This window comes from Lissotriton vulgaris, chromosome 5 (assembly GCF_964263255.1).
Source record: "Lissotriton vulgaris chromosome 5, aLisVul1.2, whole genome shotgun sequence".
NCBI classification, from domain to species: domain Eukaryota; kingdom Metazoa; phylum Chordata; class Amphibia; order Caudata; family Salamandridae; genus Lissotriton; species Lissotriton vulgaris.
The window spans coordinates 401903542-401930578 of record NC_141693.1 but is presented as its reverse complement, the minus strand read 5'-3'; the positions used below and the strand labels follow the sequence as shown (position 1 = coordinate 401930578).

The 27037-nt window shown below is 50.2% G+C and overlaps 2 protein-coding genes across 2 annotated transcripts in view; one reads left to right on the top strand and one right to left on the bottom strand.

The window, feature by feature from the left end:
* The window catches only part of LOC147710962 (WD repeat-containing protein WRAP73-like), a 198242-nt gene extending 189284 nt beyond the window's left edge, over positions 1 to 8958 (bottom strand). Inside the window, exon 1 of the mRNA XM_086919406.1 lies at positions 8650 to 8958. Within this exon, the coding sequence (XP_086775532.1) occupies positions 8650 to 8958 (309 nt within the window). The remainder of the gene's footprint in view (positions 1 to 8649) is intronic.
* Positions 8959 to 15474: 6516 nt separating this feature from the next.
* The window catches only part of TP73 (tumor protein p73), a 309820-nt gene continuing 298257 nt past the window's right edge, over positions 15475 to 27037 (top strand). Inside the window, exon 1 of the mRNA XM_086921747.1 lies at positions 15475 to 15564. Within this exon, the coding sequence (XP_086777873.1) occupies positions 15506 to 15564 (59 nt within the window). The 5' untranslated portion in view covers positions 15475 to 15505. The remainder of the gene's footprint in view (positions 15565 to 27037) is intronic.

Below are 27037 nucleotides of genomic sequence, written 5' to 3'. Positions count from 1 at the left end.
TGTAATGCCAGAAACCGGTCCCCGGGAGCTTGTTTCCTTCCCAGTGTAAGAATTGGCTTCTGTAGTTTGGTTTGCCCTGTTCCCATCATGCACTGGGACAGGAACAGACTAATTTGCATACAGCCAGGTTCTGAAACTGGGATGGTGCAGTGAGCTAAAAAACGGTGTTGGATCTAGCCCTGATCTCTTGACTGGGTGAGAGCTTTCTGCTTAATTCAGAGACTCTGTCCCTCACCACCCCTTGTTGTAAATATTTTTGTCCACCCTAAGCGTGGAAGGGTATTCTCAGATGTGAGACCCTTGCTCATTGCACCATCAGGATTCAAGCAAACCGGGCCGAAGACGGCTGTAATGCCAGAAACCGGTCCCCGGGAGCTTGTTTCCTTCCCAGTGTAAGAATTGGCTTCTGTAGTTTGGTTTGCCCTGTTCCCATCATGCACTGGGACAGGAACAGACTAATTTGCATACAGCCAGGTTCTGAAACTGGGATGGTGCAGTGAGCTAAAAAACGGTGTTGGATCTAGCCCTGATCTCTTGACTGGGTGAGAGCTTTCTGCTTAATTCAGAGACTCTGTCCCTCACCACCCCTTGTTGTAAATATTTTTGTCCACCCTAAGCGTGGAAGGGTATTCTCAGATGTGAGACCCTTGCTCATTGCACCATCAGGATTCAAGCAAACCGGGCCGAAGACGGCTGTAATGCCAGAAACCGGTCCCCGGGAGCTTGTTTCCTTCCCAGTGTAAGAATTGGCTTCTGTAGTTTGGTTTGCCCTGTTCCCATCATGCACTGGGACAGGAACAGACTAATTTGCATACAGCCAGGTTCTGAAACTGGGATGGTGCAGTGAGCTAAAAAACGGTGTTGGATCTAGCCCTGATCTCTTGACTGGGTGAGAGCTTTCTGCTTAATTCAGAGACTCTGTCCCTCACCACCCCTTGTTGTAAATATTTTTGTCCACCCTAAGCGTGGAAGGGTATTCTCAGATGTGAGACCCTTGCTCATCGCACCATCAGGATTCAAGCAAACCGGGCCGAAGACGGCTGTCATGCCAGAAACCGGTCCCCGGGAGCTTGTTTCCTTCCCAGTGTAAGAATTGGCTTCTGTAGTTTGGTTTGCCCTGTTCCCATCATGCACTGGGACAGGAACAGACTAATTTGCATACAGCCAGGTTCTGAAACTGGGATGGTGCAGTGAGCTAAAAAACGGTGTTGGATCTAGCCCTGATCTCTTGACTGGGTGAGAGCTTTCTGCTTAATTCAGAGACTCTGTCCCTCACCACCCCTTGTTGTAAATATTTTTGTCCACCCTAAGCGTGGAAGGGTATTCTCAGATGTGAGACCCTTGCTCATTGCACCATCAGGATTCAAGCAAACCGGGCCGAAGACGGCTGTAATGCCAGAAACCGGTCCCCGGGAGCTTGTTTCCTTCCCAGTGTAAGAATTGGCTTCTATAGTTTGGTTTGCCCTGTTCCCATCATGCACTGGGACAGGAACAGACTAATTTGCATACAGCCAGGTTCTGAAACTGGGATGGTGCAGTGAGCTAAAAAACGGTGTTGGATCTAGCCCTGATCTCTTGACTGGGTGAGAGCTTTCTGCTTAATTCAGAGACTCTGTCCCTCACCACCCCTTGTTGTAAATATTTTTGTCCACCCTAAGCGTGGAAGGGTATTCTCAGATGTGAGACCCTTGCTCATTGCACCATCAGGATTCAAGCAAACCGGGCCGAAGACGGCTGTAATGCCAGAAACCGGTCCCCGGGAGCTTGTTTCCTTCCCAGTGTAAGAATTGGCTTCTGTAGTTTGGTTTGCCCTGTTCCCATCATGCACCGGGACAGGAACAGACTAATTTGCATACAGCCAGGTTCTTAAACTGGGATGGTGCAGTGAGCTAAAAAACGGTGTTGGATCTAGCCCTGATCTCTTGACTGGGTGAGAGCTTTCTGCTTAATTCAGAGACTCTGTCCCTCACCACCCCTTGTTGTAAACATTCTGAATTTGGGCGCCATTTACTGCAGACCTGGGAATACCATTGAACAATTGCATTTGTTGTTTTGCTGACATTTAGTTGTGTGAGGTTGGTACGTAGCTTGTTAAATATTTAGAGGTGGATGGTGTAGGTTAGCCTGATGGCAAAATTAGTTATATTTAAAAAACAAATGAGGGCAGGTGGTGAGGGGCGGGAGGGATTCCACATCCAACAACAATACAGGAGGGGTGGGAGGGACATTGCAACAACAACATGGGAAGGGGCCGGGCACGCGACAATATTGCAAGAGGGAGCTGGCGAAGCAATCAACAATGTGGGAGATGAGCAGGGCAAGCAACTGGGATAGGGCGGCAGGGATTGGCAAGAAAGCAACAACGTCGGAGGGGGTGGGATTGATGGAGCAAGCAAGCAAGCAACAATGTGGAAAGGGGGAGAGACAGGGCAAGCACACAACAATGAAGGAATGGGCGGGAGAGATTAGGGCAAATAGGCAACAACATGGGAGGGTGGTGGAAGGAAGGGGATAAGCAAGGCACAATGCAGGAAGGGGTGGGTGGGACTGGAAAAGCAAACAACATTGTGGAAGGGGACAAGCAAATATGTGGAATAGGACGCTGGGAGTTGACCTGCAGACACATGCACTCTTATGGAGTGCAGCAACTGAGAAAGAAAAAAAATAGCTCTGAAAATACAACCAGTGGAAGGGCACAGTGCAAGGAAGCAGTACTTGGAATATATTCCAGGGAAGGGACAAATACTCAAAGAAGAAGTGAAGTCGGCATGCGCTGACTAAATAAAGCAAGTAAATGAGTGTGATTATGAAGCCAACAAATGGTAAGCTATGGGCCGTCTCTAAGCCCGATGTAAGTAAACAAAATGTCCAACAAGCAACAGCGCATGCACTGTCTAAGGTGAGACCTACAAATGATGTAATGTTGCTGTCATGATGGTGTGGTAAATTTATGCCTGCATACTGGAGTGGTTTTGGTTGCCAGTTGGTGTTTTGCTTGACTGTGCTGCAGGTTTGGAATCCCTTTGCCAAGCTATGTCTCAGTTGTAATTAGAAGCAAGCCATGTAGCTGTGAGGAACAAAGGTTAATTCTTGAAGGTAATTGGTTGACTTACACCCTTTCCAGGTCATCATTTTTAGCATGTCACGTGTCATGTCTGATTCCTTGAGCCAGTCTTGTTGTATGTATATCACAATGTTTAGGTAAAACATGTAGACTTCCAACAATATGAACCCTCTTATCGACTAGCACTCTCTTGTGAAGACAACTACAAGTTAGAAAGGAGCTGATTTACTATTTTTAAAACCATAACTACTTACCTTAGGTTTAAAGCATTTTATTGAGACATTCACAAATGAAAAAAAAAACAGTTGTCACAAAGAAGCAGTGCATAAGACACAACCATATAGTAGTGCACCAGCGCGCAAGGGCTCTGCAAAACGTAACGTTCATCCAAATGTGATGGTTGGTGCGTATGCTGCAACAAGATACTTCAAAATGAGAAAACCCCCCCAAACTCCCCCACCCCTTCCCAACCCCACAAACCCCCCTCTCCTCCCCCGTCCAGTGCCACGGTCCCTCTCTCCCCTCAATCCCCCCCCAAACCACCCCTCTCCCTCAGCTGCCCACAGTCCTAGGCACGCTGGTCATCTGAATCCGCTAGTGTAGTCAATCTTAACAAACGGAGATATAGGGGGCATGTAAGTTCCTTAAATTCCCTTACAAGCAGTGAGTGAAACGGTTGCCACAGGTCATTACACTGCTCCACCTCTCCCGCCACCATAAGCGACAACATTTCCATTCCCAGGACATGCCATAATCTATGCAACCAACCTGTTGTGGAGGGGAGTGTGGTGGTGCGCCAGTGAATAAGTATATTTTGCACGGCAGAGCCCAGTGCTATCGCAATTTGCCTCCCTCTATGAGACGTCAGAGGATACATTAGCCCATTGGGTAAGCCCAACAGTACGTATGCTGGGAAGCAGGGAAATTCAATATTGAAGTTTGAGTCAATCTCATCCAGGACTTCCTTCCAGTAGGGGCACAGTAATGGGCAGTCCCATAAAACATGAGTGAGGGTGCCTATCTGCCCGCAGGCTCGCCAACAAGTGTTGTCGATGTTGCGATTCATCTCACGCAGTCTCTGTGGCGTGTAATACCAGTATGTGGACACTTTAGTGAATGTTTCTGTAAGCCCCGTGTGGTATGCGGAGTGTCGAGCTCGATAAGCGATGTGGTCCCAATCCGTGTGCCTTAAGGATCTCCCCAGTTCTCGTTCCCAGCGTTCCCTACCAGGGTTATAAAGATCAAAGGAGGAAGGCTGCAAGAATTTATACAGATCTGAGATCAGTTTTGTATCTGAGGTGCGTGTTACAAGCCATTTCTCATAGGGAAGGAGCTTCCTATCTGCCGACTCACGCACCTGTGGCTGCAGCGCCCAAAGGCGCACCTGCATGTAGCGCAACCCTTCCGTTTCAGGCAATTGATATTCCTTCCTGAGATCTGGAAACGGGATGACGCCGTCCTGACTATATACGTGAAATAGCGCTCTGCATCCCGCAGCTCGCCAGCGCACAAAGGCCCCTGGTTCCATTCCGGGATGGAAATCTGGGTTGTCAATCAGTGGTGTGAAGGGAAGGTGGTGAGTGCGTGCATCGCGTTTGTGGCATCCCACACTCTTATCGGGACCCGTGTGATAAAAGACGCGTATAAGTTGGGTGGGCTATGTGCCCTACGTAAAAAGGGCACCTCTTGCAGAGTCCGGCCCGCCACCGCCTGGTCTTGAAAAAGCCAGTGTTTGTCAGACTCCCACTTACTCCACTCCACTAGGTAGCGTAATTGAGCTGCCTGAAAATATTTGCGTAAGTCCGGTACCCCCAGTCCCCCCGCCTCAGGTGCCAGTGTAGTTAGGGCCCTTTTAAGCCTGGGCTTGCGACCCTGCCATATGAAACGTGCAATGTCCGCCTGAATCTGCTGGAGCCATCCTTTCGGGGGCTGCAGCGGCAGGGCTCGAAACAGGTATAGCGCCTGCGGCAGGATGGTCATCTTCACCGCGGCAATTCTGCCCAGCCAGGACAAGGTGCCTCTGCTACAGCGACCCAGTTCTTCCTTTATTTCCGTACCTAGGGCGGTATAATTAGCGGTCACCATGGCGGGCAACGTGGGCGCCAGAAGTATGCCCAGATAGGGCACCAGACCTTTAGACCAGTGCATGGGGAACCGGCCCTGCAAGTCAGTTCTAGTGGCGACAGACAGCGAAACGTCAACGACCGCCGACTTCCCCATGTTCATCTTGAAGCCTACGACGGCAGCAAAGGTCTCTAATTCATCAATGCAAGCTGGGAGTGCCCTCTCTGGATCTGCCAGTGTCAATATGATGTCGTCTGCATAGAGACTAATGGTATGAATGTACCTTCCCATCCTCATTCCCAGCACACTCGGGTTTTGGCGTATCCTCTGGGCGAGGGGTTCCATATAAAGTGCGAATAGGAGCGGGGACAATGGACACCCCTGCCTGGTGCCCCTTTCTATTGCGAACTGTTGGGAGCTGCAGCCGTTAACCCGCACCACTGCCGATGGGAATTTGTAGCAATTGAACACCAGGGAGCGAAATTTGTCACCAATACCCGCTTTCGATAATACCTTCTCCAGATACGGCCAATGCACCCGGTCAAAGGCCTTCTCCGCATCAACGGCAAGCAGCATCCTCTCCCCGGGTATCCGGGAGGCTTTCTCTAGTATATGGACCACCCTCTTGGTGTTATCCACCGTTTGCCTCCTGTGGACAAATCCGGCCTGATCCGGGTCCACCAGTCCCGGGAGATGAAGTGCCAAACGGGCCGACAGGATCCCAGTATACAACTTGAGATCGATATTCAAGAGAGAGATCGGTCTGTAGGGACTACATTGCGTCAGATCTTTCCCCGGTTTAGGGATGACCGAAACAGTTGCTCAAAGTAGATCTGGAGGGATAGCTCCAGGAGTGGAGAAGGAATTAAAGAGGTGCGTGAGGATCGGGGCTAGCACAGGGCAGAATGTTTTATAGAAAAGTGATGTGTAGCCATCCGGGCCCGGGGCCTTCCCATGTTTAAGCCTGGAGATGGCTGTAATCACCTCCTCAACTCGAATGTCCCTTTCGAGGTATTCCGCCTGTTCCGGAGTGAGAGAGGGAAGGTCAACCGAGGCTAGATAGTCCGCTTCCACCTGTGCCGACGGGGGTTCGCCCGTATACAGGTCAGCATAAAATCGGCGAAAGCCCTCCGCTATCTGGCTATCCTCCGTAACCAACATCCCAGTAGATGTCGATAGCTCCTTCACCAAGTGCCTTTGATGCGCTTCCCTGAGCTTGTGTGCCAGAAGCCTGCCACATTTGTCTCCACCTCTATAATATGCGTACTTCAAGCGTAATGCAGCATATTCCACCCTGCCCATATCTAAGGCTGACAGAAGTTTCCTCGCAGCCTTAAGTTGCTTCCAGATTCTGGGAGCTCCCGTCCTCTGGTGAACCTGTTCCAGCTCTCGCACTTTACTGGTGAGTTCATCCCGCTTTTGCTGTCGTTCCCTATTCTCCGCGGAGGAGATGGCATTGAATTCCCCACGGAGCACTGCTTTCAATGCCGCCCACTGTGTCGCCTGGGTGGTATCAGTATTATCATTGTGCGTTTGGTAATCACGTATCGAGTCGTGAATATGCGTCACCACCGTCTTTTTATGCAAAAGAGTATCCCTGAGGCGCCAGACCCTACGCTTGGGTGACGTCGGCGGCAATTGAAACGTCCCCGTAACAGGGGCGTGGTCCGACAGAGAGAGAACCCCTATCTCGGAAGCTGTGGCCAAGTCACAGACCGGCCCGTGACTAACAGGTGGTCAAGCCGTGCGTAGGTCTTATGTGCGTGCGAGTAATAGGAATAGTCTCGGGCGGTGGGGTGGAGGCGGCGCCAAAGGTCGTGGAGATCTAACTCCTCCAGTTGGCGTTTGCCCGTCTGCGAAATTTCCCCTGTCTGCGGATACCTCAGCGTTGACCTATCCAAGGAAGAATCGAATACCATGTTCAGGTCCCCCCCTATAATTATGTGCCTGTCTGGGGTGGCGGTGACATCCACCATGACCGAGTGACGGAATCGTTCTTGGTGTTCATTGGGGCTATACACTGACCCGATGGTGAATATCAAACCCCCGTACTTAACCCTATAAGCGAGGAGTCTACCTTTCTGTTCAGCAAATTTATGTAGGACCTCCCCTTTAAATATTCTGGACACTAGAATTGCTACCCCGGCTGTCTTGGTAGTGTTGCAAGAGAAAAATTGTGTGGGGAATTTGTGGGAGCGCATCTTCTGACAGCCTCTGGCCAGGAGGTGAGTCTCCTCCAGGAGACAAATGTCTGCGCGTGTGTTTTCCAGTAAGGAGAGGACTGCCTTCCTCTTGACAGGGTTATTTAACCCTTTCACATTAAGGGTGACTACTGTAAGAGCTGTCATCTGTGTGGGTAAAACCAAAGTTCAAGCAGTGGGTCACAGCCCAGGAGGGGCGGCTGTGGTGCAGATAGCGTGTAGGAGCACTGTGAGGCTGTAGCGACTGAATCAATAGCACTGGACGGTCCCTGTTCCTCCCCTCCCAACCCCCCGTGAACCTCCCCCAAACAACCTACCCTCCCCCCCTTCCCCCATCTCCCTCTACACCCCAACAAACCCCTCATGCAAACAACCAAGCACCCTCCGCCCCCTCCCTCCTTCAAACCCCTGAAACCCCAACAATTGTCAGTCCCAGTCATGCCCAGCGGACAAGTCTGTGGTGAGTTACCAAAGTGGACTTCCGGCCACTTACTCCCCCTTCCTCCTCCCCATAGCCCCCCTCCCCCCAAGACCCAAACCTGCTACATCAGTAAGGCTGTGGAGTTCTCCCCCGGAGTGTCATTATGCTGTCAGCGCTACATCACCGTTGGAAGCATTGTCTCTGGCCGCTTCGGAGACTGCATTCGCCATGCCAGTTCTAATGGTAGGCGAGTCCGGCCGTCTGGAGTTGGCAGACACTCGTCTCAGCGACACCCTCTGCCAGCTGTCTCTGGGGCCACATCTATGGCTCGGTGTAGTCGTTTCTTCCTCCTCTGCCGTGATCCCCAGAACCTCACACGTTTCTTGCAGCGATCTGAGTTGATGCATCGTGCCATTCCATCTAAAGATGAGGCGGAAGGGGTGACCCCAGGCATAGGATGTTTCATGCTCTCTCAGAAAGTCAGTGGCAATCTTAAATGATTTCTGTCTTTGGAGAATGATGGAGGACAAGTCCTGATATAGTCCCACAGAGTGACCACGAAAAGTGAATGAGGGTTGCTTCCGGGCCTCAGCCATGATGCGTTCCTTCAGTGGAAAGTCTGGGAGAAACGCTAGGATGTCCGGAGGTGGCGCCGACGCTCGCCGTGGCGGTCCAACCCTGTGTGCACTATCGATCCGGACCGGGAACTCCGGTGATTCACCCAGGATAGCCCTAAACAGGTCTCTCAGGTAACCAGCCATATCCGAGCCTTCTTCTGTAGACGGAATTCCCCGGACTCGGATGTTGTTTCGTCGAGACCGGTTTTCAAGGTCCTCATTGTGCGTTTGCAGGTCCAGATGCTGGTCTCTGAGGCGCAACACCTCCTGTTGCAGCTGTACGATGTCCTCGTCGAGACGATGGTTCGTGCTTTCTACTGTGGCCACTTGCTCCCCCAAGTCATCCACCTCTCTGCGCACCTCCCGAACTTCACCCGCCACTTCCTGTTTTAATGTCTGAAAATCGTCTCTGAGGGTGCTGAACAGCGATTCAAGGAACGATCTAGTGACAGGCGGTTCCCCTCCACTTGCACCCTGCGATCCTCCGGCTGGGCTTGGAGATGGTTGCCCCCTGTCTCCTCTCTGCTGGGGCCTGTTGAGCATTTCGGGGAGAGTGCGGTCTCCTCGCTTGGTGCCTTTGCCGGACGCCATCTTGGATCGAGTGTAGGCCAGCTCTCCCGTCTCCTTGACACGACACTCCCTGCCCCGTGGTTGCTTTCCTGGGCCAAGCAGGGGACCGTCAGTCGTCACCAGTGGCAGTTCCGAGTACAGCCGAAAAGAGCGCTACCAGCGCCGCCGTACTAGGCTTCAGTCGTGGCTGTGATGGCAGGCGCCATTTCGCCGCTCACCCTTCCAGTAGGCCCCGCTGTTCTCCGGTTGCCGTGGGCTCCGCCAGGCGGGGGTATCGCTCCCATGCTCGTCGCCTCCGCTAAACCTCAATCACTCCGGGCGGGGAAGCGCTGTGTGGCCCACCGGGTCGTCTCAGAACCCTTCAGTTGTAGTTGCCAACGGAGGCCTCTCAGGCCGCCTCTGCCGCCTTCCACTGCTGCCCAGTCGTGCCGCGTGCGTCAATGCAAGCTCCGGGACCTCCAAGGCAACCGGATTTTCCTTGGTGCCTTATGGACGCCCACCAGACCGGGCGCTCAGTCGAATAGGCCGAAGCCTGTGCACCGCCCACAGCTGCTCCCACGGGGCCGGCCCGGCGTTCTCTGCTGGTATTCAGGGCCGTCCGGGCGTGATGGTGCAATACCTCCTCTGGCGGTGCACTCCGATCAGCGGTGGGCGCGGCGTGCGGTCCTTTCGTCGCCGCCCGACAGGCATCGGGGGCTGGCCTCTTCCTCCTCCGGCTCCCGGTCCGGACCTCCAACGCCGTCCGGCGGGCTGTCCTGAGGCTAATTGGAGACTAGGACCAGACCAGGGTCTTCACGCCTGGTTCCGCCACCTCTCCCTGTGCCGTTGAGCTCTGGTGGGGGGAGAAAAGGCTATTTTTCAAGGCTCGGGCCTAGACGGATCGGGGAGCTGCGAGAAGAAGCGTCCTATCACTCCGCCATCTTGGCCACTCCCCAACTACTTACCTTAATGACATATTGGTATTTAATATTGTGGAGGCAATATTTCTGCAGGTTAATCTTTCAACCATCTTATTGTGTCTTTGCATTCTCCTTTTTTTAAGTAAAAGCTTTTTTTTACAAAGCATTTGACACCACAGTGTAGTGTGTTTTTTGCAGCACTATAATGACAGGCATGCCTAGTAGTCAACAATAATCAATAAATCAAGCATCGAAGGGTCAGAGACAGGGTCAGGAAACCAACCCTCAACCCACCGGTGACACTCTGGTCTCGGCTGGAATCAAATACAGAACCATAGTGCACCAAATTCATAAAAGCCCTTCCGGACCATACAAATGGTGGTAATGCACTATAGAAATGTGCTTCTTTAATTCCTAATTGGAACTGGTATTCTGATGTATGTATGCAATGTGCTGCTGCCTAAAGAAGTAGACTGGCTTATGGGGGGTCAGGAATGACATGAACCACTTGTTAACTGGACACCTACCCTCTTTTAGTCTATACTGCAAAAAATGGACTCATCTGCTTTAGAGCAGATTAAGGAGCTACTTAATGCCTCCTTACGCAAAGCCCTGATTCCTCCTCAATGAAAGCATGCATTGGTTCTTCCGCTGTTAAAGAAACCTAATGCTGACCCAGCCCAATTATCACATTTTCGACCCATTTCCCTGCTCCCAGTTTTCTCCAAGTTATTGGAGAAACATGTGAATTTGCAACTAACTCACTATGTGGAAACCCACAAGCTCTAACACCCATCTCAATCAGGGTTTAGAGAAGGGTACTCCAAAGAAACCACACTTCTGGGAGTTAGTGAAATGCTGCATAGTCGTTTGGATGTTGGGGACACTGTGGCGCTCATACTGTTAGATCTGAGTGCCGCATATGACACAGTGTCCCATATTGTGCTCTTGCAAACGCTCTGATCCATTGGCGTGACTGGAGCTGCCTTGAGATGGCTAGCAAATTTTTTGTTTGTCTGATCGTATGTTTCAGGTTTCTTCTTTAAGAGCAATCTCTAAAATCCATGCCTCTCCCTACGGGGTGCCACAGGGCTCGATTCTTAGCCCCTTATTGTTTAACATTTATGTTAAACCATTGGCTGACATTGCTGAGGAGGCAGGACTGTCTATTTTTTGTTCCTACACTGACGACACCCAAATAGTCTTCTCCCTTTCTGCTAAAGGAGCCTCCAAGCCCTCCCCTCTTCAAGAGGGACTGAGTACAATCATGCAGTGGATGCAAGTTAATTCATTTAAGCTTAATGGGGAGAAGACAGAGGTTGTCATCCTGGGGGAAAACAAAGAACTCTGGGGCCCCCAACACTGGCCCCCTGAATTGGGGGCCACCCCTCAGCCTACTAAACAAGCCTGCAATTTGGGATTTATAATCGATGATCATCTCTCCATGAGGCCTCAAGCCATAAAGGTGGCTGCAACATGCTTCTCCATACTTAGATGGCTCAATTTCTTTTATGGATGTTGCCGGATTCCACAAAAAGAACGGTAATCCAGGCTCTGGTCACCTCTCGCCTGGACTACGGCAACATCCTTTTTCTTGGAGCCAATAAGGAGGTTATTCATAAGTTGCAAATTGTTCAAAATGCTGCTGCTCGCCTGCTCTGCCAGCTTCCTAAATTTACATCTGTCTCTTGTTCTTTGCACCATCTCCACTGGTTGAAAGTGGAGAATCGCGTTTAAATTTAAGCCCTTAACTTTATGTATAGGATTAAAGTAGCTAAGGCCCCTCAATATTTGAGATCCATTGCTCAATTTTATGTCCCTCCTCGTCCTCTCCGTTCAGCCAATCAGACAAAATTTGTGGTCCAAAGGTATAGATTATCCAGGGTAGGTGGTCGATCCTTTTCTTATTTGGGTCCTACTTTGTGGAATTCTCTCCCTCTGCCTTTGAGGAATGAGCCTAGCTTTGTGCACTTTCGTAGGATGTTGAAAACCTGGCTTTTTAATCAATAGGTTTCCATCCTTCATTTGTTCTCAGACCTTTTTCAGGCGGCTCCAGGAAACCCTTGGGTAGCTGAGCGCCTTATAAAAGTAAATAACATAACATTGTCCGACCGGGTACAACAAAGGATAAAGCCCAACTATAATGCATGTGTTATATCACATGATCAAAAATATTGCCTCAATCAAATTGACCTAGCCACTACATCACACAGTAAATCTAAGCAAGTAGATCAAGCGCTGGTAACAGCAAATATATGCTTATATTGACTAAGCTGCAATGTTGTTGTAGGTCCACATTATCGATATTTATAGAGTATCTCACACACACCCACACATACATACATAGATTTTATAAAATCCTTAGCATTTTTTTGACTCTAAAAGGCTAAACTGTTGGCTTTGATAATGCTTTTTTCAATGGCATTTGCATGTGAACCCGTGCATCATGACACAGGCACATTCATGTGGATGCATGGCAGGGAAGCTTGTCATGTATTTCCCATAAAAACCATCCCAAGATGGTTGTTATTATGTATGTCTGCGTCGTGGTCATGCACTCACATGCTTTGTATCAGACTGTGCCCATTCGTAATTTACCATTGGAGAAGTGTGGCTCAATGATTAGAGCGGCAGACCCTGATGCAGAGGTCTGGCCCGGGACCACGGTTCAATTCCCTTCCACGGACCTGATCATTCTCGCCTCGGTGCCTATTCCAATCATGGAGTCCCACTCTGCAACTCTGGGCAATAGCTTGCTTAATCTCCACAACGGCCCCCACAATGCTAAGGATGCCTGGCCTCCACCCTGGGGGTACCCAGGAGTGGACGCCTCACAGGGAAAGCCAGGATAGGTTCCACAGTGGTATTCGTACAAGCACCTTGAGACACTTGCGGGTGAGTAGTGCGCTATACAAGTATCAATTTTTGACCATTCAAAAATGGCAGTCAGACGAATTAGAATGGTAAATTAAAAGCTAAAAAAGTGGAAAACAACGTGTGTAGCAGTGCAAAAAAAAGGAAGCCCCCTCCTGGTAATTTTTTGCAGCTGCAAGCCCCTCCTAAACACTTTTTTTTTGTGAATATAGAAAGGAGAACAATACAGGTAGTGGGATGAGGAACATCAAGCAGCACGTGTAGAGAATAAAAAGAGAGATCGTGCAGGGAACAGGAACAAGCGGGGGAAGCAAAGAAACAGATCCACTTCTAAGGAGTACTGAATGCAAAAGAAAATATATGAAGTAACCACTGAAGCAAGCCATAGACTAACGAATAATATGGCAATATCATAGAAAAGCAATAGACAGGAATGCACCGTATTGCCTACATACCCTGCCCTTTTACTTCGGCATAGGGCAGCGAGCAAGGTGCCTTGCTGCGTTGCCTTACGCCAAAATACCATATATGAGGTCCTTAGTGTTCATCTTGAAACGTTGGCTCCTGATTCGCTGAATCCTGTCATAAGTCTGCACCTTTTTGTTTCACTGAGTGCAGATTTAGAACCTGTGGAAATGCACAAACCTTTCCAGAAGTATGACTGGAAACCCGCAACAGTTGTAGGATTCCAGGTGTACTCCTGGAAAATTTAAATTAGCAATTGCGACTATAAGGCGGTACACCCATGTGTGCATTTTTACATAGCTGCATGGGAAAATAAATCACATTTGTTAAATAGCATGTTTTCTCAGTGGTGAAAATAATCTCTCCTTTCCCTTATACCTCCACCAATTTGGGGGTGCCTGCCTGGCCTTCTCCTTCCAGACTGGAAAATGGTTTACCCTTACCCTTATAATGGGTACATTTCTGGTTATTTCCAGTAAGAGAGTGGGTTGCAGTAGGTTTGCGTGCACCCACAACTCGTGCAAATAAATGTCATTTAATATAAACAGTTGCATATATTATCCATTCATTGAATGTTTAAATATTGAGTGCACTTTAGCAAAAGTCTGGATTCTCCTTTTTCTAGATTTTAGTTTTGATTAATCATTTAACAAATGTCACTTCCGTCGTTTTACATTGAAGTCGCTTTTAGTGAGGCCACCAAATATACTTTCAGCAGCTATTTAGTTCTCACTCCTAAAATAAAAAAAACTTGAAAGCTCTAGATGTAATTCTCCTTCGTGACTTAATACTGTACCATAGAAAATGAATGCAAAGTTGCAGGGTCCCCTTTCGTGAATACCTAACTCTTGTAAATGGAGCACTTAAGCATACAGATGGTTTTAGGAATCGAACACTTTGCTTTCAGTGCTTTCCTAATCTTTAACCGATATTCCATTTTGTTTGTATGCACATATTGTAGTGCGAAAAGAGAGTGATGTGGATCTTCTGAAAGACTCACTAGTCGGTAGCCTATCGGTTTGCCCGGCATCGACTGACTCCTTCCCAGCCTGCCCGATGACTGAGACCGTCAGCCTATCAGACGTTTTCCTGGTTTCCCTATATGCAGGACCACTGGAATTATGCGGCAGAAGAGGGCCAAATTAAGCGACAGGGTTGAGTAAATTATGCAGCATAATGCAGCACATTTTGTGATTGTATTACTTCATTTTAAAAGTTAGTAGCACTCTGTGGCACTGGTTGCACCTTATTAGTACCAGTTTAACATCTTAATATAGCATTAGAGCAACAGAGGTAAAGTGTTGTCACATTTGTAGTAACTTTTTAACACTTTGCGGTAGAAACTACTTTATTTAACTACAGGTTATGCGGCAGAGGGTGGTTTATGTGGCAAGAGTGGAAAACCTATAATTATGCGAAAGGTGCTCCGGCTGCACATTCGCATAATTACAGTGGCCCTGCTTATTTGTCAGACTTCCTCTGGAAGTGAACAGGGCAGGCACTACATCTCTCTAGTGCGGCATCAGCCGTGCTGACTAAATTCCATGTAATCATTCCATCCCAGCCCTTCGTTTGAGGTTGTGCTTTCTGCAGGAAGTTTTACCAATTGTTGCACCGTTTGAATATCAATTGTGTTGCACTGCGCGCACTCTAGTGACATTTTGGTGACTCTCTGTGCACCTGGTCAAATTTAAGGGTATGAATGTGAAATTCCCCGAAGCTGCTGGTTTGAGACAAACATTGAAGCCTGAATTCTTCTAGAGCAGCGTGAGCTTTTTCCACAGCCCACTAGGGGGCATCGAAGCTGCTCAAACGTGCCAGCAGTTAGTTCAGACACCGAACCCATTCATTTCTCTCTGGCAGTACTGCTCCCGTTCTGTGTCCCCTACGACGATGTGTTTGCATGACGTAGTGTAGTGGGAGCTGAAAATAACAGTAAGTTCGGGTTAGGGTCACAAAGGTGAGACCCGATGTACCTGGCCTGTTCGGTAACATTTGATTCACACATGATATTACACAAGCAACTAACAATCGTAATGATAGCATTTAACAAAACAGATATAAAAATATTCCACAAGATAAAGGGTATATACACTAAGGAGTCTGAGTAAAATAAAGTGAACTACCGGGAGGATGATTTGGGTGCCACCCTGTAACATCTTAACATAACATAACGTAACATGATACAGCATAACTGGCTTATGCATAGGTATCTGACTGTTGATAGATAGGCTATTGACGACATTGACCTATGTCCGCCACCCTAACGCTCTTTCATCTTCCTTGCTTGCAGAGTCATCTACCCCCTGTCGGATTCCCCCCTCGTAAAGATGTCCCAGTCATCCGCAGCCGACGAAGGGACGACCTTTGAGCACCTCTGGAACACCCTGTAAGTGCCTCTGTCCGTTTTCTGTCTCCTCATCGTCACGTGCGCTCGTTTGGCCTGGGTGACTTAGCACACAGGTCGCACGGCTAAGAGTAGAGATTTTATTTTATTTATTTTATTTAATGCAGTTTTAGATAGCGCGAACTTTACCCAAAGGTGTCAGAGCGCTTTACAAAAGAACCAGGTAAGTTACATAAGCTACACAAGATACACTAAGCACGTTAACAAGTTACATATATACAGTTACAAAGGAACACAAGAAAGACTGAGCACGTTAACAAGTTGCATATATGCAGTTCCAAATCTAACTATTTGCATATTTATATTATAAAAAATAAAAGGCGTCTGTGTTAGGTTAAAAGCAGGAGTAAAATACATATTTACAAAGTTGACCTCATGTGAGTGCTAGATGAACTTAAGGGTCAAGAAATGGGTTTAATTATTCCAGGAAGTGCCTTTGGAGGAGGAGAGTTTTAAGATCAGTTTTGAAGGTCCGGAAAGAGGTGGGGGTTCAGAGGGCTGGAGTAAGCGAGTTCCAGATTCTGGTGGCATTACTAGAGAAGGATTGATACATAAATCTTTCCCTTTTGAAGGTAGGAGGTTTGAGCAGCAAGTTTTCAGAATTGCGTGAAGGTCTAGAGCATGGCTACTCACAAACTCTGTCAGGGGCCAAAATTACAGTGTGGTTTGTGGCTGAGGGCCGCACTGGTAGGGGCGGGGTAAGTGGGAGGCAGGGCCAGTGGGGGGTGGGGAAACAGTAAAAAAATAAAACCTGTTTCAAAACATTAGACTATGGGACAATGCAGTATTTCAAAAGCAGATGTAACTACAAAGAGCGCATTTTGATAATACATTTTTATTAGCAGACAATAGCAATCTTAAGAGGCATTGCATAGCTTCATACACACTTTGATCCCAATTCCATCACAGTCTCTCTCTCTCTCTTTCAGCAAGTCTCTCTCTCTCTCTGTCAGTCAGTCTCTTTCAGTCAGTCAGTCTCTTTCTCTGTCTGTCTCTCTCTCTCTCTCTCTCTCTCTCTCAGTCAGTTTATCTCAGTCAGTCAGTCCATCACTCTCAGTCAGTTAGGCTTTTTCCTAGTCAGCTAGTCTCTCTCTGTCAGTCAGTCAGTCTCTCTCTCTGTCAGGCAGTCTCTCTCTCTGTCTGTCTCTCTCTGCCAGTCTCTCTCCCAGTCAGTCAGTCTCTCTCTGTCAGTCAGTCTCTCTCTGTCAGACAGACTCTCTCTCTTAGTCAGTCAGTCTCTCAGTCAGTCTCTCTTAGTCAGTCTTTCTCAGGCAGTCTCTCTCTCTCAGTCAATCAGTCTCTCTCTCTGTCAGTTTCCCTCCCTCAGTCAGCCAGTCTCTCTTAGTCAGTCTCTCTCTCTCAGTCAGTCAGCCTCTCTCTGTTAGTCTGAGCCAGTCAGTCTCTCCCTGCCAGTCTCAGTCGGTCTCTCTTTCTCTCCCAGTCATTTAGTCTCTCTTTCTCACCCAGTCAATCAGTCTCTCTCTGTCAGTCAGTCTCTCTCTCTCTGTCAGTCTCTCTCTGTCAGTCAGTCTCTCTGTGTCAGTCTCTCTCTCAGTCTCTCTCCTAGTCAGTCTCGCTCAGTCAGTCAGTCAGTCTCTCTCTCTCAGTCAGTCAGTCTCTCTCTCAGTCAGTTTCTCTCTCTCAGTCAGTCAGTCTCTCCCCCTCAGTCAGCCAGTCTCTCTCAGACAGTCAGTCTCTCTCTCCTAGTCAGTCAGTCTCTCTCTGTTAGTCTCAGTCAGTCAGTCTCTCTCTGCCAGTCCCAGTCAGTCTCTTTTTGCCAGTCTCAGTCAGTCTATCTTTCTCTCCCAGTAATTCAGTCTCTCTTTCTCACCCAGTCAATCAGTCTCTCAGTCAGTCAGTCAGTCAGTGTTTGAGTCAGTCTCTCTCTCCTAGTCAGTCAGTCAGTCAGTCAGTCACTCTCAGTCAGTCAGTCTCTTTCTCAGTCAGTCTCTCTCAGTCAGTCTCTTTCTCAGCCAGCCTCTCTCTGTCCGTCTCTCTTGGTCAGTCAGCCTCTCTCAGCCAGTCTCTCTCTCTCAGCCAGTCTCTCTCTCAGTCAATCTCTCTCTCAGTCAGTCTCTCTCAGTCAGTCAGTCTATGTCAGTCAATCTCCCTCTCTCTGTCAGCATCTCTCTCTCTGTCTCTCAGTCAGTCTCTCTCTCTCTCTCTGTCTGTCAGTCAGGCAGTCTCTCTGGCTCTCTAAGTCAGTCTTTCTCTCTCAGTCAGTCAGTCAGTCTCTCTCTCCCTCTGTCAGTCAGTCTTTCTGTCAGTCAGTCTCTCTCTCTGTCACTTAGTCTCTCGCTCTCTCAGTCAGTCAGTCAATGAGTTTCTCTCTCTCTCTCAGTCTCTCTCAATCAGTCTCTCTCTCTGCCAGTCTCTCTCTCTCAGTCAATCAGTCTCTCTCGCTCAGCCAGTCTCTCAGTCAGTCAGTCTCTATCTCTAAGTCAGTCAGTCTCTATCCCAGTCAGTAAGTCTCTCTCAGTCAGCCAGTCTTTCTCAGTCAGTCAGTCTCTCTCTCTTAGTCGGTCAGTCAGTCTCTCTCTCTCTCTCTCTCTCTCTCTCTCTCTCTCTCTCTCTCTCTCTCTCTCTCTCTCTCTCTCTCTCTCTCTCTCTCTCTCTCTCTCCCTCTCTCTCTCTCTCTCTGTCAGTCTCTCTCTGTCAGTCAGTCTCTTTCTCTCAGCCAGCCAGTCTCTCTCTCTCTCTCTGTCAGTCTCTCTCTGTCAGTCAGTCTCTTTCTCTCAGCCAGTCAGTCTCTCTCTCTCTGTCAGTCTCTCTATCAGTCAGTCTCTCTCTCAATCAGTCAGTCTCTCTATCAGTCAGTCTCTCTCTCTCAGTCAGTCAGTCTCTCAGTCAGTCAGTCTCTATCTGCCAGTCTCAGCCTCTCTCTGTCATTCAGTCTCTCTCTCTCTCTCTCTCTCTCTCTCTCATTCAGTCTCTCCCTCTCTGTCAGTTAGTCTCTCTTTCTCAGTCAGTCAATCTCTCTCTCTCTCAGTCATTGAGTCAGTTTCTCTGTCAGTCAGTCTATCTCTCTGTCAGTCTCTCTCAGTCAGTCTCTGTTAGTCTCAGTCAGTCTTTCTCTCTTTCTCTCTCAGTCAGTCAGACTCTCTCCTAGTCAGTCAGTATCTCTCTGTCAGTCTCTCTCTATATCCGTCATTTCCCATCTCAGTCAGTCTCTCTTTCTCAGTCAGTCTCTCTCAGTCAGGCAATGTCTCTCTCAGTCAGTCTCTCTCCCAGTCAGTCTCTCTCTCTCAGTCAGTCTCTCTCAGTCAGTCTCTCTCAGGCAGTCTCTCAGGCAGTCTCTCTCTGTCTGTCAGTTCTCTCTCTCTCTCTCTCTCTCTCTCTCTCTCTCTCAGTCAGTCAGTCTCTCTCTCTCTCTCTGTCAGTCTCTCTCTCTGTGTCAGTCAGTCTCTCTCTCAGTCAGTCTCTCTCTCCCTCAGTCAGTCAGTCTCTCTCTCTCTCTCTCTCTCTCTCTCTCAGTCTTTCTCTCTTTCTCTATCAGTCTCTCAGTCAGTCCGTCTCTCATTTAGTCAGTCTCTTATTCTGTCAGTCAGTCAGTCTCTCTTTCTACTCTCTCTCTCTCTCTCTCTCTCTCTCTCTCTCTCTCGTTCTCTCTTTCTGGGGGGCCATGGGTAATTACCTGCAAGGTCTGCGGGCTGCCAAGGAAGGCTTTGCGGGCCGCTGGCGGCCCGCATGCCGTACTATGAGTACCACGGGTCTAGAGCCTCGAGAGATTTAAAGTTTATTAGCCAGATAGCGTGAGTTGGAGGTGTGCAAGACTTTGTGGGTGATACAGACAGTCTTGTAAATTGACCTTACTTTGATAAGAAGCCAGCGAAGAGACAACAGTAAAGTTGTGATGTGATTGTTTGTTTTAGCTCTATATACGAAGCGAGCTGCTGAGTGGAGGATGGATTTTAGAGGGGAAAGGTGTGATTTGGGGATACCAGCAAGGGGAGAGTTGCAGTAGTCCAACCTGGAAAGTACCAAAGATTGGACCAAGGTTTTTAGGTCTTGTTCAGGAAAGAAGTGCCAAACCCCCCAGAGAATACGCAGTTGGTAGCGTGTATTCTTGGCGATGGAATTGATATGGGACTGTAAGTTGAGCCTTTTGTTTAGGATGACGCCTAGAGATTTGGCACTGTCAACAATGATAGGTTTGTTGTTGAGAATGTTCAGATTGTTCATCCAAGATTGGATAGGAGGAGGAGATAGTGAGGCCGGGAGGAGAAGAAACTCTGTTTTGGAATGATTCAGAATTAGTTGATGAGTTGACAGCCAGTGGTGGATAGAGTTGAGAGTGGTGTTGAGGATTGAAATGTCATGAGTGGAAGATACCTTTAGGTAGATTTGGGTATCATCCGCATATAGGTGATAATGGATCCCATATTTTTTTAGGAGATTACCCAGTGGTTCAATGTAAAGGTTGAACAGTGTGGGTGCAAGGATCGAGCCTTGAGGGACGCCTTGTCCAACAGCCAATGAAGTGGATAGAAAGTTTGCTATTTTGGTCATCTGTGATCTGCCTGAGAGAAATGATTTGAACCATTTGAGCACTGTGCCCTAAAAGCCCATTCTTTTAAGAAAAAATCTTTTTATTGAACATAACAGCTCCATCAGAAGTCACATCAGATAGCAGTGGTACAGTTACAATTATACACATGTAAAAATCAGTTGGTGAGATCCATGCAAGCCTACCCCCATGGCGCACGCCGTACGAGATGCAACGTTCTGCGTTTAAACTCCCCTTCCCTCTCCGCCCAGGTCCCCCCCTTCATACGACATGCTACACCCTCTCTTCCCCTTCTCCCCCCTTTTCATGGCCATTCCCTCTAGCAGCAGTGGACAGACAGTTCCTCGAACCGTAGGGTACAGTAAGTGCTCACTGAGCGTGTCAGTCAGAGAGCGAGGTCCTACAAGGCCTAACTCATCTCAGTGGTGAGCCATCGGGGGTATTCAACCACTCTTCCCTGTATCGTCTCCATGCTAACCATATCTTCTCCCATTTTTTGGGACATCCCCTGCTATTGTAAATAACTTTCTCTACCCTTTGGCACCAGTCCAAGTCCCTCTCCCATTCTTCCACCGTTGGTGACAGGTCACTCCCCCAGAGTCGAGCTATGTTCCTTTTTCAGCTGAACCCAGTACGTGCGGATTTTGGGGCAGTCCCATAAGATATGAAAAAAGGTGCCTTCCTCCCCGCAGCCCCTTAAGCAAAAGTGTGAAGTTGTAAACCCCATCTTATGTTGCACTGTTCGTGGTGTGTAGGACCTATGAAGTATGCGCAGCTGAACCAGTCTGAATCTAGCCCTGATCGCAACCTCTCTAGGGCACTACAGGGCCTCGTTCCAGTCATCATCTTCCAATAAGCCAAGATCAGACTCCCATTTTTCTCTCAACGGTCCCAGTGTGTCCAGAAGGGTATTAATAAGCTTTTTATAGGTAAGGGAGATAGCCTTATCAATCATACGGTCTAGCAGCAGTCTATCCTCAAGTGGAGCATATTCAGATAACTGCTCCCCCTGTGGCAGATGTGCGTGTAGGGCATGTTTAAGTTGTTGGTAATGCAGAAATTCTCCATCATCCATGTGGAACTCCGTCTGCAGACTCGCGAACTCCACCAGTTTCCCCCTCTTCCAGACATCCCCCAGCCTATCTATGCCAATCAGTCTCCACTGGCGCAGGTCTCGCAGCCTTGCAACCTCCCGAAGGAAGTCGCCTTTCCACAAAGGTGTGCAATCCGTGAGTTTCGCCTCCCATTCTAGTGACTTTGTCGCCCGCTTCCACACCGCCACCACCACCACTGTCTGAGGGGTCGGGTTCCTTCTGGATTTAGAGTATTAGGCCTCCAAATAGGAGTCCTCCCCCAGTGCCATACGGTCTGCTCTGTACGCGGGTTCCTCCTGTGGGGCAAACACCCAACCATTTATATTGACCAACTGAATGGGCACCACTAGCCCTCCCTCGAACACTCCCTGTTGTAGTTTTTTAAGGGCTTTTCTCGGGCACTCCCCACTCCACAATAAGGAGCGTTGCTCTGCCTCCACAGTTTTGAGCACGTGCTTCGGGATCGGGAAGGGCGAGCTCTGCAGAGCATAGAGCAATCGGGGCAGGGCCATCATCTTGAATACGACGGCCCGGCCCATTAGGGAGAGCGGGAGAGTCCTTTAGTGCATTACGTCGCTGTGAAGGCGTTCCAGCTGCGTCTGCACGTTCAAACGGAGGAATTCGGTGTCAGATGGAGTGACCCAAATACCCAAGTATCGGAACTCTGTACGCCAGATTAGGCCCTCACAGTCTTCCGCAAGTTGAGGCTGGGGTCCCGCCAGAACATAACCCAGGGACTTACTCCAGTTGATGCGATATCCGGAGTATTCCCTAAACGTGCGCAGTATGACCATCAGCCTTGGTATGGACTCAGAAGGCCTCTGGGCATACAGCAAAATATCATCGGCATATGACGATATGCGTTCCTCCCAGCCGCCCCCCAGGCCGATACCCCACACCCCAAGGTCTGCACGTACCCAATGCGCCAGCGGCTCCAGAGATAGGGCAAAGAGAATAGGGGAAAGGGGGCAGCCCTGTCTCGTGCCGCGTCCCAGTTGGAATTCTCGTGACATAGCCCCATTGACCCGGACTCTCGCCAGGGGCTCTGTGTACAGGAGCTTCACCGAGGCACAGAAGTTGACACCAAATCCTAGCTTCTGCAGCACCGCATATAAGTAACTCCATTCTATACTGTCGAAGGCCTTGCAGGCATCAAGGGATAGCTGTGCCACCGGCACTCCCTGTCGCTTAGCAGCGGCTTGCAGGGCCCCAAACAGGCGGCGCAGGTTGAGTCGTGTGCTTCTATGGAGCATAAAGTCCGACTGGTCCGAATGGACAAGCGTTTGTACCACCTCACCCAGGCGTGTGGCCAGGATCTTCCCAAGGACCTTCGTCTCATAATTAAGGAGGGATATAGGTCTGTAGGAGTTGCATTCCCCATGCAGCTTACTGGCCTTATGGATCACTACGATCGTTGCCAGTCGTAGATCCCTTGGAAGCAGCCCAATCTCTTGTGCCTCGTGGAACATGTTGCACATATGTGGTGCCGTGCGACTTGCCACGCACCCAAACGCCTCTGCCGGGAACCCGTTGGGCCCCGGGGCCTTACCCGACTGTAGGTCACCCATGGCCTCTTCCACTTCTTTGACCGTGATGTCCGCCTCTAGAATGTCCCTATCCGCAGACTCCAATAGGGGCAGCCGCAGGGGGCCCAGGAATTCACTACACTCCCTCTCCTCTCTAGTCGTTTGAGATCGGTATACCTCCTCATAGTAGCGTGCAAATTCCTCCGCAATCGCCACACTAGTGGTGCTGACCGACCCGTCCGGCCGCTCTATTCCCGGTACCCAACATTGCTCCCGGTCTTTCTTTTCCAGCCAGGCGAACATTCTACGCGCCTTTTCTCCCAAATCCTACACCCGCCTCTGGGTGGCCAGTGCGTGTGCTTGTGCCTGTTCCGTCAGCACGTCCCTTAACTCCTTGCTTAGGAGGCGTGCTGTATGCAGCCTGTCCTGCACCTGTCCCTGAGTAAGCCCCGTCCTATCTTCCAGAGCGTGAAGCTCCACTTCCAGTTTTTCAACCTGCGCATGTTTTTCTTTACGCCGTTTCCCAACCTCAGCCTGCACAAAATCCCTGGCTACTGTCTTGTACGTTTCCCATACTACCCCGGGGAAGTCCACAGACCCTACGTTGTCCTCGAAGTAATGATCTACCTGCTCTCAGAACCTCTCCTGAAATTCCCTATCTTTAAATAAAAAGGCATCAAGCCGAGGGGGGACACTCCAATCGCGTCTGGGACCCATCATCCGAACCCCCACCGGTGAGTGGTCAGAGATCCCTCTAGCTTTGTGATGTCCGTCCCTAAAGAGGCTCATGCAGTCTGCCCTTGTGAATATGTAATCGATCCGTGAAGAGGAGCCTTGGGCCGCAGAGACATGTGTGTATTGTGCAGCCTGCGGATTGTGTGTCCTCCAGAGATCCACCAGACCCATCGCCTGCGCAAAGTCCCTGAGGTGGTTCGCCCCTCCTCTACCCAGTGGGGGCGGCCGCCTGTCCAACTCCCTGGCCATCACGTCGTTCATGTCCCCACCCAGGATCAGTGTCCCCATGGGCATTTCCAGCAATAACTTTCCTATGTCGGGGAGGGTCGTCGTGTGGCGCTTCGGAGGAATGTAAAGGGAACATAGGTTCAGAGTACGGCCCTCCCACTGTGCAGATATCGCTACATAGCGACCCAGGGGATCAAACCAACACCGTCCCAGGACCAGTGGTAGGGAGTTTTTGACAAGGATCCCTACACCCCTGGAGCCCGTAGTAAAGCCAGAGTGGGCACGTAAGGTATAACCAAATCTGTCCAGGGCCTTGCAATGATTCCCTAACAGATGTGTCTCCTGTAGGAGTATGACATCAGGGGTGTGCCTACGGAGATATTGGAGCACCACGGTGCGTTTGATTTTGTTTTGCAGGCCATTCACATTCCAGGACACTATGTCAATGTGTTTTGTCCGCGTCGTGTGTGGTCCAGCCATCCGTCCTGTCAAGAATAGGGAGTAGGAACCAAATCTCGCCAGCTCCCCCCTCCCATCCACCAGCTGATCGTGTTAATGGAGTCAAAGCAAACATGTAATAACAAAGCAAACAATAGGAACTAGAACAAACCCCCCCATGTCCCCCGCCTCAACCCCTCACCCTGCTACCCTGCTACTCCTGCCAACCGCGCCAGACATCCCCAACAAGCAGAGCGCCTGTAGCCCTTAACACGAAAAACTCAGGGGCTAGTGGTGCAACCAAGTCCAGCATCGGGGCTCCCTTCCGACCACCCCATGACAATTCCTCGTCTACTCCACCAGTTGCCCTGTTCTGGAGCAATGTCCCGCTATGAGGGTGCACTCACAGGAGACCCATCTGGGGCCCTTCGCCCCCGTGGTATAACGGTAACAGCAAATAATAATATTCAGGGCCATCCAGTCTGTCCCACAGAGGATTCCCAAATCATTCTGAGACCCTCCTTCCCCCAACGGCCTCGTAAGGCCAGCATCAGCAGTTCCCCAAATACGTTACGTGACTATGAAGTCCAACTAGTTCAAACCGATGTGGTTCGCCGTGTCACCCCAGGTCCGGGGACGCGGAAATGCTGCGGGTCCTCCTTCTGTTCTCTGTTTGCGGGCTCCCATGTCGTTGTTGTGCACCCCCCACTGACCCCACAGATGAGGCCGGAGACCGGGGTGCTGCGCTCCTCCAACTGCCCCCGCACTCTGGGCCCCCTTGCTGTAGGCCTCGCTCTTCAAGCCATGCATGCACCTCCCTGTGGGTGGTAAAGAAGAAGGATTTTTCGTCCGCCAAGACCTTGAGCGGCGCCGGGAAGAACATCATATACTTGACTCCGCGTTCTCGATGTTCTCTCTTGACAGCGTCAAAGGAACGGCGCTCTTGCTGGACCTTGAGTGTGAAGTCTGGGAAGAAGCGTATTGTGGTATTGTCTATCCGAAGGTCCCCATGTTGCCGAGCGGCCTGCAGGATTGCATCCCTGTCTCTGTAATTATAGACCCGCGCAAGGATGGTGCGCAACGGGACCCCCTGGCGCGGGCGCGGGACCGGTGCCCTGTGCGCCAGCTCCACCACCACCACGAAAAATTTCGACAGTCGTTTTGGTTGCAGGCGATTCAGAATGAGATCCTCCAGGAACAGTTCCACGCTGGCCCCTTCCATTTTTCCGGTACACCTACGACCCGCAGGTTGTTCCTTCGGGCCCTCCCTTCCTGGTCCTCCAGCCGCGCCGCCATTTGTTTCTGTTGGTGTGTTAGCTGTTGGACCTGTTGTTGTAACTGCTTGGTAGCACTATTCAGTTCCATAACGGCGGCGGCGTTCTGAGTCGCTTTCTCTGATGTCTTGTTCGGGGCCACCCGTTGGAGCGTCAGCTCGATAGACATTTTGTCAATTTTGGACTCCAAAATGGTGCCCACCGATTGTATGGCTTACATGATGGAGGACAGTGACGGCTCACTTAGCTCCTCCGAGGCCCCGGCATGGGACCCGGCACCCCCTCCCTGCTCCGCCGTGTAGTTGTCCATAGTGTTGGTTTGGGTCACTGTGGATTTCTTGTTCCTCATGGCTGGGCGCGGTATCTGGGGCTCCCCACTGGGCCCGTCTGCCTCCTTCCGCACCCCACCGCGTCAGGGAGAGGTGAGGGCGGCTTCCGCTGACCTGGAGTGTCCCGCCGATGCAAGCCGTTCTTTAGGTCCCTCCACCGGGGGTCTCTCGCACCCCCCCACCGGTCCGCTGTTTGTTGTTGCCCCCGGCCGTGGATCCCAGTCCACCAAGGGTCTCCTGTGCTGCCGTCCTCTCAAGTCAGTACTCCCCCGCAGCCTCCAGGACCCCGGGGCCTGACATACAAGGAGTCACAGGCCGCTCTGCCACCTCTTGGCGGGCCCGCCGCCACACAGGCCGGTCCTTTCAGTTTCCGCTTCTCAGGGGGGGGCCTAGTCCATTTACTGCAGCTCCGTGGAGTGCAGTGCTCCGCACCAGCACACACCCGGGGAGGGGGTACGAGGGTCCCAGCCCCTGTCTCCCTCTCTTTTCGGGGACCGCTGCCACTTTGCGATCCCCCCAGTGTCCTGCTCCAAGCAGCCGCCCACCTGCACTCCCGGGGCAGGCTGCGCAATACGCGAGGCCGGGGCTTCTCCAATGGGCCTTCACCGCGAAGGTCGCATTAGGCCCGCACTGTCCGACCGTCGGCGCTCAGCTCTCCGGGGTCGGATTTGGGCGCAGAGCACACCGTCGGGTGTTAGAGGATGATAGCTCTACGGCCCCGGCGCGGAACGTTGTGGAGATCCCGGATTATGGACGGATTTTAGGGGTATTTAGGGTTACCACCGCAGTGCCGCGGGATTATGCGGCCATCTTGGTCGCTGCCAAGCCAAGCCCCCTTCCTAAAAACCCATTCTTAACATTAAAGTGTTCAGAAGAGTGTTGTGATTAACAGTGTCAAATGCTGTGGATAGGTCCAGAAGGATCAGGAGACAAGATTCACCAGAGTCAATTAATCGCAGGGCATCATCGATCACTTGAAGTAGGGCTGTTTCGGTACTGCAGCCTTGGGTAAAACCAAATTGGAATTCGTCAAGGAGGAAGTTGACCTTGATGTGTTGGGAAAGTTGCTTCGCCACACAACTTTCAGCAGAAGGTTTCTTAAGAAGTGGAGTAACCTGTTCTGTTTTAAGGGAACCACGGTTGAGGGAGAGGTTTATCAGACTGGTTCAGTAGGAGAGTGTGTGGGTGTAAAAGTCAATGGCAATGTCACTGAGGATGGGGTCAATGGAATGGTTAGAGAGTTTAGTTTCTAGAATGCTTTCAAGGAGAGTCTTTTCGGTGATGTTGTCAAACTTCTGCCACAGAGAGATGTTAGTGCTTTTGA